This window comes from Pygocentrus nattereri, chromosome 10 (assembly GCF_015220715.1).
Source record: "Pygocentrus nattereri isolate fPygNat1 chromosome 10, fPygNat1.pri, whole genome shotgun sequence".
NCBI classification, from domain to species: domain Eukaryota; kingdom Metazoa; phylum Chordata; class Actinopteri; order Characiformes; family Serrasalmidae; genus Pygocentrus; species Pygocentrus nattereri.
In genome coordinates, this window is record NC_051220.1 from 21,474,581 (window position 1) to 21,488,773 (window position 14,193).

The following is a 14,193-nucleotide window of genomic DNA, read 5'->3' on the forward strand; positions in this document are numbered from 1 at the left end:
CATTTTAAATGTTTTTTTTTTCCCACAACTTCCAGCCCCCCCGTCCCCCACTCAGCACCCAGCCAAGGAGGATAAGCGGCGTAGATACGGTGCGTGTGAGTGTGTGTTCCGCCAGCATAGATCTATAAACAAGCTCCAGTCTATATGGAAATAATATTACTCGAATTGGAGATTAATGGCGTTGGTGGTCCCAGTTTATCTGTAAATCAATCCTAACAAGTGGGAAAGCAGAGGCTTATAAAACGATGCTGTGTCGCTGTGTGTCCTCCTCTGTATGCGCCACTGAAAACTTTCCCTCTCCACCTTAAGACGCTTCGCCTTTCACGGCCATGAAGGAGACCACGCCCTGCGCAGAATCCGATTGGACGAAGCCCAGCTGCCGCGGGCGCTGATTGGCCAACCCTTCTCCATTGAATCGCCTCCACCTTTACTTTGTCAAATTCGCAGCGCTTTCATTGAATCGGCTGCTGGACGGCGGGCGCTGCTCTAGCGATCTCCGCTCTGCTGCTGTACTCGCCACTGAGAACACAACTTTGGACACATGCACACGAGGAGAACGGCGCTGGCTGGGGTCACTGGCGGACGGTTTGAGCGGATTAGCACTTGAAGTGAACGGAGGGCGTGAAAAGCTGAGGGGAGACCGAGCGAGAGACACAGACAGAAAGAAAGAACGGGCGAGAGAGAGAGACAGAGACAGAGAGACACCAGCACTTCGCTCTCATGCACCGACTCCTCAACTTGCTCCTTTCTCTCCACGGCACGACTCGAATTGAGCAATGATCGCACTCCGGGACGCCCGTCCCTCCATTTCATGAGCTTTACGCGAACCTACGTTGATTTGTTTGTTTGTGAAAACACACGACCGTGGGACTTAGCTAGGTTAGGATTTTAACAAAAGGAATAACATGCCGGACCAGATCACAGTGGCGGAGTTCGTGGCCGAGACCAATGAAGACTATAAGTCACCCACTGCCTCCAACTTCACCACGCGAATGGCGCATTGTAGGAACACAGTGGCTGCCCTGGAGGAGGTAAGCTGCAGCAGCTGAGCACCGCTCAGGATCTGTACCCTGTTTGGAGAGTCATTAAAGGGCAGTTCCAACGGTTTTTCAAAAGTCTCACATGATTAAATGGTTGAGATGTAAAAAAAAAAGCCATTCAGAAGTGGTTTGGTGTAAAATGCTCTGCTCTAGAGAAACTTGCCGAGTCAGATGTTTATAGTGGCGGTGATAGGAACCAGACGTCCGCCTTTAAAAGCCCCCTCGCAGAAAGCAATTAGTACATGGGAGTATTATTACATGAAATGGGTGAATTTATGCTGTCTGATGTCTGTGTGATAGTTATGTGACTTATTTTTGTATTTTGATCCATTTATTATAGTCAATTCATAGAGAGCAGAGAGATCCATACAGGGCGTTATAAGGCGAGATAGTCCCCAAAGAAAAGAGGGACTTTTTTTTCCAGATTTACCAGCATCCACATTACATATAAAAACTCAAGCTATACAGTTATCTGTCTCTATATTATGTATATATAGTAAAACTAGTCTATGTTTGGGTTGTAGACGTCATGACCTTCCTGTCATTACCACTGTAAACAAAATTCAGGTTTCATCCTGAAAGACTTTGTTTACACATCAGCTATTTAATTATGCAGAAATTTGGAAAAAAATCAGCAGAATTCCTTTTTAACGTCAGCTCAAGTGACCAGTGGTGTTCATCAGCTGAACTTCAGGAACTGCTGAGGGCTCATTGTAATCCCTCCCCAGTCCAATGTGAGCTGAAACCTTGCTCTTCTTTGTTGCTGCCTCTCTGCTTGGGCTGCTGGAGCCACAGCTGATGCATCTTCATGCAAAGTTTTGGGTCACGACACAGAAGAAGTCAAAACTGTTAGCTGCTAATGAGTCTTTAGAGCTAAAAGGATGAGCTCAGTACAGCAGTGTGCCTCCTTTTCCTTTTGACAGGCGTTGAAGAACACTAGAGCTTTGAGCTCAGAGTAATTACGATGTCCATAAAAAGTAACCGTGCTGCTTAGACAGAACGTGTCCTCCTGTTTTTTTTTTTTAAGTAGAAATTTTACATTTAATCACGTAAATCTAAAGCTTTGGCCACAGTGATGCTGATGAGCAAAGCCTCGCCCTGGCAAGGGCTAAAAATAGAGCTTCTCATGCCAGTCAGCTGTGCTATTATAAGCCCTTCACTGCAGCTTGGTGTGTGTTTCAATGTGACTTCCTGAGGGATCTCCATCCTTCACAGCTCTAGATCCCCGTCTTACTATTAGAGCCGCTGATGCAGGCAATAGGGACAACAAAGATGGCTTGGTGTGAACTCGCCATAAATTAAACGAAGGCCTGCTGCCTGGAAGGTACTTCAGATGTCAGATGTTACTGTGAATGGTGAATGGTTTATGGCCCTGGGTGACCTGCTGGCTCTCACTTATGTAGGCTCGCAACTCTGAATCAGCAAAATAGACCTTATCTTGCGCATGAACGTGTAATGGATGTTCTTACCTGGACATGGTCCTTTCGGGCCTTGGCTGAGTTTACTTTAGTTTTTTTTTAAGCAGCTATACACTAAAACTTTAAAAAAGGATGGTTCTTCAAGGGTTCTTTAGTAATGGCTGCTGTTTTTTCCTTTAGTTCCAACTGATGAGATGTCTGAAAAAATAAATATTGTGACGTTTTGTGTATCATGGAAATTTCTTGAGGTATCGCAATATTACATTTTTGCAATATCGCTCACCTTTACTATACAGAGCCATTTCATGCTTAAGTGTGTTTGAAATGGCTCTTCAGATTGATGGAGAGTGTGTTGTGTATATGGTTCTATATAGAGCTTTTTTTTAAATGGTTCTGTATAGCACCAAAAAGGGGTCTGCTGCTGTTATGACATCACAATAAACTTTATATGGTTCTATATATTATTATGTACCTAATATAGAGCCATATGCAACACATTGTTCATCAATCTGAAGAACAGTTTCACCCTGCGAAGAACCAAGCATGAAATAATTTCATATAGAACTCATGGTTTTCAATTAAGCCATTGCTTTTACCAAAGAACCCTTGAAGAACTGTACTTTATAAGTGTGTATGAGCTGGTTTCCTAGACAGAGATTAGGCCTAAGCATAGGATATTTGTAATGTTTTAGTAGTCCAGCATAATTCATATTGCAAGACTAAGCTAAATCCTCGTTCATGTACACAGCCCTGAATGTCCAAATGTTTGTAGACACCCGCTCATCTAATGTTGTTTCTGAAATCAAGGGCGTTCATAATGGAGCTGGTTCCTCCTCTAATGCAGTAACAGCGTCTGTTCTTCTGAAGCCAGTTTGATTGAATTCAGCCACAAGAGTGTTCGTGTGGTCAGGTACTGATGTTGGATGATTAGTTCTGGATCATAAATGCCGCTTCATCTCATCCCAAGGATAGTGGATGGACCTCCATCACTCCAGAGAACACAGCTCCACTGCCCCACAGCCTAGTGCTTGGGAGCTCAGTGCTCGCTTGGCTTTTGACATAGTGGTCTCATAGGGGCTCATGTGCGGCTGTTCCAGAGCATCCTGTTCTACTCCCAGTGCTTTTCTATGGTTGTATAAGCTGCCTATTGTGTCAGTTATCAAGACAGCTCATATTGGAGTATACCAGTACCCAGTTAAACTGCCCTTTTGGTCTTGGGCAATGCCGTGAAATTTGTTCAACAAACTTTGACCATACTAAAGTTCTTATAGCTGGTCCTTAACCTGTGCAGTGCTAAATGCATATCACATTATGCTTTTTTTAATATCCCGAACCACCAGAGTTGCTCATAATACAGTGTCTAGGGTTGAATAGATGCAGTACTATCACAGGAGATCCATCAAAAATGAATAACGTTGCCATGTCTATGCTTTCCATTGAGGCCCTCAGGAAGTCCGGCTGGAACCGAACGATTGTTTTTGCCTTTCCTCCTCTCGCGTGCTGTTTTTGTGCTGCGGTCATGGCTGTGAGAGAGCATAAATGCAGACTGCAGTGAAGCCTACGCAGTTGGAGTTTTACAGAAGCCTTACTTTTTTTGGTCTTGCAAAGTCTCCCTGTGACCTCTCTCCAGTCCCATAGTGAACAGGACCAGCTGTGCTGTGGATAAGTGCAGCGTCTGTTGGCCCACTTGCGCTGTGTTCCATTGAGGACATGGGAAATGCTTCCACATATTGTGTAAAGGTAGATGCCTGGAATGCTGAGTACTCATGTAACGTGACGTGTGGTTCTGCCCCCACGCTAGTTTCAGTCATCCTTTTGCTTTACTTTTCTTAGCAAACTGATGTGAAACATTCTTTAAGACGTTCAGTGTTGGAACTGATGCAATGCACCAGCAGACCAGTAGTGCCATATTCACTGTGTTTAATTCAATATAACTGTCTTTGGCCTCCCAGCATTGGTGGGATTTAAGCTTGTGGTGTCCTTCAGATAGGGTGAAACCTCAGACAGCTACAGCGCTTGGGAGCCCCACCTAAATCTCTTTTTAATGAACTTTAGTGTTGTAGAGACAGTGTGATATGTTATATGCTGTTGAAGTGGCAAATATTTAACACGGTCTCCACCAGGATGTGCGATACCACTGCTGGAAGCATTGGAAAGATGTAGTACTAATACTTTAGTATTAGTAAGGAATAAGCCTTTGCATCTAGCTAACTTGCTAATAACTACTAACTGCTACTAACTTGCTGCTGACTTGTCCACACCAGAGTTTGGATTTTTGTGACATTGTGTTTTTCATTTGGGTCAGTTGGTTTCACGTTGCAATGGCTAATGTACACACCTGGTACATGTGGGTGTTTTTTAGTAGGTCAGGAATTCGGTGGTGGATAAAGCACTCTGTTACAGGCAATGTGATGTATTTTATTGTTATTGTGATACGTTTGATTATGAAGTTAAACGTTACACATTTCTGAGCATGCTGTGGGTGTCCTCAGTGCTTAAAGAACACCAACCAACTGCATTTTCCACTACAAATAGAACATTACAGTATGTGAAAGATTAAAATAAAAATCATTTGGAGTTTTTAAACGTGGCTCTGCTATTGCACTTTGTCTGGGCTGTGAAATCATGACGTATTGTGAAAAGGTCTAAGTATCGATATATAATATTTTTGCCATATTATCCACCCCTAGCTCCACTTTCTCCACAAAATCAGAAGCTTCTATTACTCAATGTATATATGCAGTTAATAGCCACGACTCATGCTGACACTATGAAATGAATGTCCAAATATTAAAACTTACAGATGATTGAATTCCCTTGTTTGGTGTGGTGCAATTGTAAAAACGTGTTCCCACCCACAGCAATATAAACTAGGGTTCACTTAGAAGCGCACCAAAATCCGGAATTTTTAGCAGACCAACTTTGATTGGACCATACTAAACAAGCCCTTGGTAAACTCAGTAAAACTGTGGCTAAGCCAGTGTACACTGTGACATGTATAGCATAGGTTAAGCTTGTTTTATACCTGAAGTGATGTGGCATGCCAGCAAAACATTTCTACATTTTTGACTGACATCACAGAAGTATTTTGTACATGCTTGTAGAAATATGGTGCTCGCAGCAAATGCCAAAAATGGACTTGAAGCATAAAACTGCTGTGTGTGGCTAATGACAAATGCAGAAACTACATTGTTTCCATTTTTGGGTTAAACTCCATTTGACTTAATTGTGCGCTCATGCACATATTTAAACAAAAAAAGTGGAAATGCAGTAAGGGTGGCAGTGCTGTGCCGACATGCTACTGTCGTGGTGATCATTGCAGCCCTAGATAACCACCACAACCAACATATTGCCTAGTAACATTGCCCCCCCCCCCCCCGCCTCTCCCTCTCCCTCACCCATCCGTTTCAGCTAAAAGGCTCCAAATGCTCAGAGTGTTTACTTGTTTGCTTATTTCTTTATACAGCAATTACACTGGATAATAGAGGGCGACTGCTATAAAACACATTACTTACTGGAGACACCGTTAAAGTCGACTGAGAAATTAATGTCCAAATTGGAGCGTTCATTTTATGGCTCTGTCTTCTCTATCAATGTCAAGTAAAAAATTGATTTCATTTTTGTTAAATACATTCTAAAGATGCATATTTTTGTCTTCCAGTATGGATATCTAGCTGATGCTGAAAAGCTAGTCAGAACCAGAGCTGTGTTAAAGGGAGCCTTGGGTCAAAATAAAAAAAAATGTAACTATCGTAATATCTGTTGTGAAGATGTGAAGGGGAGGGGGGCAATAATAGTCTCTGTGCACAAAAATGGAGATTTTCTGGTTTAAAGACCAGGAAAACCACTCCAGATGATGTGTCTGGAAGCTGGAAGGAACCTTTTAAATGACAAAAGGAAAAGCAGAATCTTGGATTTTGACCAACCAGCGAAGCTGCGGGAAACAATTCTGTGCTGTAGAATCATATAGTATGACACATAACCTATTAGATGCTAGGTTTAGGCTGGAATTATCCCATAAAGCACTTTTTTTTTGCATAGTACATGAACATGCATTAATATACTAATATAAATGCTTCACTCTACTATTGCTCTTAGAAGCCTGGCTAAATGATTGAGTCTTCTGTGAGTAGGAATGCTCTTAGGATGGTAACAATAACATATGGCATCAGGCCTGCAGTATGTTTTCTGTGCTGTTATGCTCCCAAACACGCTGTTCCACCAGTGCAGGGCGTCCATTCTGTGCGGTTATTGGATGCTCTTTTGCTGTCCTTGCCTTGTAGCAAGGTGAATTAAGGTTAAGTGGGCTCCAGATCAATAAGTATCCCTACTTGATGTGATATATAAAGCACTCAGCGCAGCCAAAGAGATGCCCTGTTAAGTTAATGCCTCCACTTCCCGGTGGTTTTTGTTTAATTTCATTGCTTTTAATCTAAGATGGCAAGTGTTTAAGGTAGCAGGGCTTCTTTTATTTATTATTTATGAATAATATATTTAAGAGTAGTAGAGCTTTTGCTAATAACTGCCTGCAAATTATTTGCACAAGCTGTTGAGGCCACATGAAGCGTTTGTGGCCACCGTCCAGGCCTTTGCCCTGTTAGACTGACTCAGAGTAAGCTTTGTTTGCTTCTATACCGGTTCGCTTTTGTGGTTCGTTGCATGTTTTCACTGACACTGTTCTGCGTATGTAGGCCCGCCACAAACCAGCGAGACAGGAGCTGTGTTCTTCAGTTTATCTGAGAAGGACGTTTACTTCGAAACTGAGAAAGAATTGGCATTAACCTACTGTCCTTAAAATGTGGTGCCTCCAAAATGGCATTTTTAGCTTGTAGAGGGCTTACAGATGGTGCGACAATGTTGCATCATCTTTTCTTCTGTGGTGTCATCCTCCCGTTTTAATGCTGCCCTCTCAGTTACAGCAGGTGAATGCAATAATACACCATGTGCTAAAGGCTCATGGTTCAGAGGCATCATTACACATTGCTGACTGATGTTGAGGGATGCTTTAAGGCTCAGAAAAAGCCCTGCTACAAGCAATAGTTTGGTGAATAATCAAATTTGTATCTTTAGCCTCATAGATCCACTGCAAATGAATGTATCTAATAGGTGTCAGTAGAAGCATAAACCCACCAGTTAGCTTCATGCAGACTGCAGGTATAGCCTTTAAGATGGCCACTACTGCCGCTTTTAGCAATGTAATGCACTTTCATTCATTTTTATAAATAACAGTACATTGTAGAACATCAGAAGCCACATAAACAAGTCTACCTGAAACTGTTTAAAGGAGAATTTCACCAATGTTTTAAACTCTTTCAGCATTATTCATCATCATTCGAGATGTAAACAGTCATTCATACTAGTTTAACGTGAAATACTCCATTCCAGAGAACCTTGCCGAGTCAGAATTGTTCACAATGGTGGGGATGTGAACTAGACATCCCTAGAGTTTAATGCATTTAAAAGCAATGTCATAGACAGCTATATAAAGGAAATGTGTATGTATGTGCTTCCTGATGCCTGAGGCATTGTTTTGTAAACTCCAAATCAGTAAGTTTCTGTAAACGTAATGTACAGTTTCATGTCAAACAACTTTGAATGACCTTGGTTGCATCTCAGCAAATTAATTTTGCAGAGAATTTGAAAAATCGCTGGAGCTCCTTTTTTATGTGGTTTGGTTTGATGGTTTGGGCATGCAGTTGGTGGCATATAAGCTTCTACTATTTGTTCGCTGTATTCACCTCATTGCAGCAGTGCAAATCTCAACAAGCAAAAATGGAAAAACTCCCTAAACCATACTTTTAACTTTCTCTCTGAAGCTGTGTTTTGTCTGACTGTGTAGTGGCAGCACAACTTCATTCTCTTTGTTGGCATGCGAACAGGCTATGGTTCTTCAGGAGGCTTAGTGGAGAAGAGCAGAGAAATCACTGTGACGTTCATGGAATGCTCTCTGCTGTCAGACGTGAAGCCAATTACATTGCAATTTTTAGCTCTGCATGTCTTGTTTTGAAGTGCTTTAATGAAATGTGGCACATTTAAAACCACAAAATACAAATAAATTCATATTGATTATTGGACAATACAAGGGAGTGACCATAGAAGGGAGTTTCAGTAATGGTATCAGGAAAGAACAAGTGCTATTGTATCATCTGCAGGTTGAAAAATCACCAAATCAAAGCAAATGTCTTATTTATTTATTTATTTATTTATTTATTTATTTAATGTCTACTGACATCGATATCAAGTTCATCATGCATCCATACTTGAAATTCTGCTCAGCTGAAAAATCAAACTCCTACAGTTTTCCTCTTAAACTAAATGTATTTAATCAGCCGAGACGTGCCTGGTATCCAAAGTTTGCCTTTTTAATTGGGGACTCGTGCCACAAGGCTAATGGCTAATGTAGCTAACATGCAGTGGAAACCTATACCTACCAGTTAGCGTTGTGCTAATCACTCTCATCAACTCACTTGTGTCAATCTGCATAGAGTTGTTCAGTACTCACAGACTCGCTAATGTGGTTTGACATAATATGACATGATTATCTCTAATAATGGACATAAGTACATTGCATATTGTGCTTTTATCTGTACCTTTGTCCATTTTTTTATAGACAACATTATGTCTGTTTTAAGTGCACATAAGTCATAAGGTACAAAATAAAATTTCTGAAAATCAGTGACGCCATTGGCGCAGGTTGGGCTGTCTTTCAGCACATGGTGCAGTCACTGGCCTGGTCAGCCGGAGGCCATAGCCTGGGGTGCTGCCTGCTCCCTGGTGTCATTCCAGGCGCTGCTCATGAGAACAGGCCGGTGGAGATGAGCAGAACAGCTGCTCACGGGAACAGGTGGGAGGGAGGAAAGTTTTAATGAGCACCCAGGAACAGGGATTAAGAATGCAGAAGCAATCCTGAGTCTGATGGCATTAGAACCTGTGTCAGTCAAGCAGGCCAGCACAAAGCTGTGGGAGCTGGGAAGGCTGATGACCCTGCCCTGTCTTCCCCCCATTTTAAGAAGATTATCAGTCTCACTGTAGCCTGCCTGAAACTGTTTTGTGGGCACAAACACGGCTGTCCTTAACTCCCTGTCGTCTGGTCTCCTGAGGTTCCCTTTAGAGCTCAACACATATGAAAGTTTGATCACTAATGCAAATGTGTGTGAATGGTCAGAAATGATTGTAGGTCCTCAAACAGAAAATCACCAAGTCATTATATCATAAATGATATCTAGATTGGGGTGGAGTTTTCCAACATTCTGAACAGTTGTGCTAGTTTAGTTAAATTATAAATATTTCTGATTTATTGGTGCCATTTACATGAATGTTAACATCGGCTGATGTTTCAGCCAAACAGTATAGGTGGGACACTAGCACCCGATAGTTACACTATCGGAGTAATCCAGTCTGAAGTCTTGAAGACATAAGTTCAAGGTTGCTTTGAGTATTTCTCTGTGGGTCACTATGTTGTGAAACAGCTGCGCTCCTCACACTTTCACTTGAGAGAGGGAGGGGGAAAGGTCATGATCCTGTCTCCATAGATTAGCTCCCATCATCTCCCCTGTCTACATGCTATAGGAAACTGGGCCTCTGGTGGCACAGAGGAGCCCATTGGAATTGTGGGCCTGAGGAAATCCCATTAATTGGGCGGAGAAGTGGGCATTGATCTGGGACAGGTCAGGAGTGCTACCGGCCTTTGTCCAGAAAGTGTTAACGGGAGGCAGGGAGGCCCCCTGTTAAGGGGGACTGTCACAGATTGCTAAGGACAAGTCTTTTTCAAGGCCATTGTGGGCTGTCAGGCGGTGCCTCTTCATTAATGAACTCCTCTCATTGATTTGTTGCTGTGTCCACAGAGGATGACAAGTTTCCCAGAGGTTCCTTGTAATCATGTTAGACTGTCACTTTGGCTTATAGACGCAATGCAGTGAGTATGAGGGAGTGGTTTGTAATATATGACGTATGACTGAGGCTGGCAGCAAGAGTTTCGCAAGCTCTGGTTTGTTTGAATATTGGTTAAGAGGGCCCACACGATTCTTCATTAAATGGCAATTACTGTTGTTTAGCACTGAACCAAGATCATGATTCATGATTTTTTTGGCACACTGATATATATTTATTCCATTCTTTTATACATATCTATTACACACATGGTTTAAATAGTTGTAAATTGTGATTGCAAACTTTTAAACAGTGGTTTTAAACTACTGAATAATGGTATGTAAACAGAAGGTAAATGAATGTTAAGTTAAATGTTAATAAATGTTTTATAAATGACAAATAAATTACAAAAAATCAACTGCTTGACTTGATATAAGATGTCTGAATTTTGAAATCAATAGAAAGCCTTATAAATGGCTAGACATGTGCCAGCATTCTGTAATTTGGCATACTGCACATGGTGCCATTGTCATGGACACTTTGGAATACCGTCCCTGCAGTTTGATCAGACAAGCTGCAGCTTTACCTGAAATTTCTTAGACACACAGAGCAGCTCTGCTTTCTCAGACTCCTGCTAGCTGTCCTCCTCTGATCACATGATACAGTCCCTTCTGAGCGGAGCTTGTAACGGTCACAACAGCCGCAGCACGGCAGAAGGAGGAGCAGAAAAATAGTTTTTAATACATCAAAACATGTGAAACCCCATGTCTTACCCAGGTTAGAGAAGGAAGTAATGCTCACTCTCATAAATACACTTATGTTTGCAGTCACAAACTTCGTGTGTATGAAGTAAAAGACATGAAAGCATCTTTAACTTAACCAAAGCAGTTTGGCAGACTTCCCATGGTCAGACAGACAAATCCAGTAGTTCAGTGTTAGTTTAAACATTCACTGAGTGAGTCACTGTAGATAAGATAAGACGTTAAGACAGGTAATCTTGATGCTGTCATGTAATGGTGAAGCTCTTTTTCCTGCTAGCAGAAATGAGCATTCTCATCACGAGTGTGTTTGATAAATAGAGGCTGCTAGGGTCAAAGTAAAGCACTCTTCTATACCTATAATACCTGTGTTACAGGTGCTAATAGTATATTCCATGCTTTATTTTATGAGGGTTTTCAACTCCGGTCCGGAATCCTAATAGTCATGCATGATAATGATATACACTGAGCATCATTATGTGTACGGTCAAATTCTTTACCATGCTTTGACTGAATTCTCTTTTAATACTCCTTCAAGTTTGCAAACATCAGGTTCATCAGCTTGGGGAAGGGGTCCGAAGCTGACGCTATGAAATGTTGTTCTTTACATTGCATGCAATTACTAATTTCCACCAGAGAGGTCTCCAAATCCCCGAAACATAAAAGCTGTAGCTTGACAATATTGTTAACTATGAGAAAAGATAAGGTAATTATCATGAAAATATATTTATTGCTACCACTTGCTTCTACACAGTCTATATAGATCAGAAGTTCATTCCAATTGCGGTAAGTAATCTCAAAGATTTAATACGCTCAATTCCGCTCTAGTTCCCGCATTGTTAACCTATGAATAGATGACATAAGATGTAATCTTCCAGATTTGTCTGGTGTTATATCAGTAGTTTTCACTGTGCTGTGCAGTAATTTGTGGGATGTGCCAGCATGTATTTGTAGAAGTTTGCTGTGAGGTTTGTTGATGAATTACTTGCATCATGCAGCTACTGTATCTCACCACTGCAGCTGTGTTGATGCAGGTGCTTACCTGACACATCTGTCGAGCTTTTGCTGTCTGAAGTCTAATAAAGCAAGCGATCGCTCAGCATATTTGGCTTAATGCTTGACTTTGGATTCATGATTTTATTAGTCTGTCACCATAAAAACGCCTGGCTGAAAAACAGATGCGCTCTTCTGCCGGCTGTGAAGACGAGTAGACTGGTATAAAAAGCACAGATGTCACCTGCATGTCCCCAGTTTGGCAGACTCCCTGGTGTTTGGAAACAGTTCTATTTTTAAAGCAGCTGAATTTTTAATGGAGCAGAAAAGCCTGCAGATGCCCAGCAAGCGCAGTGCGCCAGCGCCTGCCGGAATCAGGCCGTTCAGTCGGCCTCGGCCTCGAAGAGCAATCAAACTTCTGCCTGACTTCAAAGCCCTGCCATCCGAGCTCCAACAATGCACACTCCCTGATATGCCGCTACCACATGCTCTTTACATTTCTCATCCCTGATCTTTTCCAGCTGAAGGGAGTGAAGGGCGGGTGCTTAAAGGAATAGTAGCAAAATATCAAATTCATAGTTTTCCCCTCAACTAATATTAGATTGACCAAGACGTGTTTGGTGTCTGAACCTAAAAGGAGTTTGAAGCTTATAGCCCATCAGTTATTGTTTCATTGAACAGTCTGCATGTCTACAAAACTGGAAAAAATGCATGGAATTCTGGCTAACAGGTGGCTGCTACTACAGTTTTTAGCCATGCGACGTACATTTGTCCATGCTTATAGATAACATTGTCGTGCAGTGTCAGAAACCACATGGACAAATCTATTTGAGATCACTTAAAGGGGGATTCCACCACTAAAAAACCCTATTATATAATCATTTAGATTAAAACAAAATCATTCAGAGTGATTTGATGTGGTGAGTTCACTTGGATTTGTGACCAAGTACACTTTACTACTGTGAAACATGAGTAGCTTAACTAGGGTGCTTTGCCAGGATACACTGTTAAGGATGTGACTAAGAGGGCAGAGACAATGTGGTGGACGCTAATTAGGCTAACTACTCTAGCTGAGGATAGTCCAAAAAGATTGAAAACATATTACCTGAAAAACTAACATTGGCACATGGTCCACCGGTGAGATGAAGAGTCCTTATCAGCTTCCAGTAGAACAAGTTGGCTCGGTTAAATCATTAGGTCATCTGAAGGGGCAGCCTCTGTTACTCACCCAACACAGAAACCTACAGATCAATTTCCCTCGGCTACGTTTGAATAATGTAACATTTAAAATCCTTTGTGGTCCTATAATGTTGGCTAAAGTCTGCCTCTTTTTTTGAATTTATTTTTTAACTTTCCCTCATAATTCACATCTCGTTATATTGTCTCATAGTCTAGTCAGCAAAGAAAGCTTTTGTTTTCTTTTTCAGATTTACCACAGTTTTTAGCATTATTTAAATTATTTAATTTAAGAGGTAAACAGTCTAAGTGCAGTCTCTGCACACTAACCTAACCAACGATGGTAAACATTACCCTAATAATGTTGAACTTTAATCGTGTACGTAAACACGGTTTCAGAGCTTCACTCCGCAGTTCATAGCGTCCATAAAATAGCGTTTCAGCCTGTACTGCTTCGGAGGTCAGGCACAATGCAGGGCAGCTAATCAGAAGAGTTCTACTTTACATATATCAGTCTTAAAGGCTCAGTAACAAAAACTGCCTGTATATGTCTAAGGGATAAAGAGAGGTAGACAATGGGAGTGACAGAGTTTACAAGTGGACCGTGAAGGTTAAACACACACACACACACACACACACACACACACACAAAAAATGTAGGATATGAGAACTGTGAACAAAAATTCAGTTTATTAGAGGTAAGATCATGAATATAGGATGCTGTTCCTTGATCGAAGCTGCCCTTCTGTACAGTTTGTGAAGAGTGCCTGAAGGCTGTTGCTTACATGCCTGATTCCTATCAGCCAGACACATTTGGTCTTCATTTCCTCATCGACTGCGTTTTCATCAGCCCCCCGCTGTTTACAAACTTCACCCAGCGGTCGCTTCAAAGTCTGGTGCAGTCTCTAAAACTGCTGCACATTCTGCTTCTCCTCTATT

General features: G+C 41.7%; 1 protein-coding gene across 8 annotated transcripts in view; it reads left to right on the forward strand.

Annotated features, from left to right (window-relative positions):
• Positions 1-461: 461 nt before the first annotated feature.
• The window catches only part of asap2a (ArfGAP with SH3 domain, ankyrin repeat and PH domain 2a), a 104,985-nt gene continuing 91,253 nt past the window's right edge, over positions 462-14,193 (forward strand). For all 8 annotated transcript variants that reach the window (XM_037542037.1, XM_037542038.1, XM_037542042.1 and 5 more), the window contains exon 1: positions 462-1,031. In XM_037542037.1, the coding sequence (XP_037397934.1) occupies positions 906-1,031 (126 nt within the window). In that variant the 5' untranslated portion in view covers positions 462-905. The remainder of the gene's footprint in view (positions 1,032-14,193) is intronic.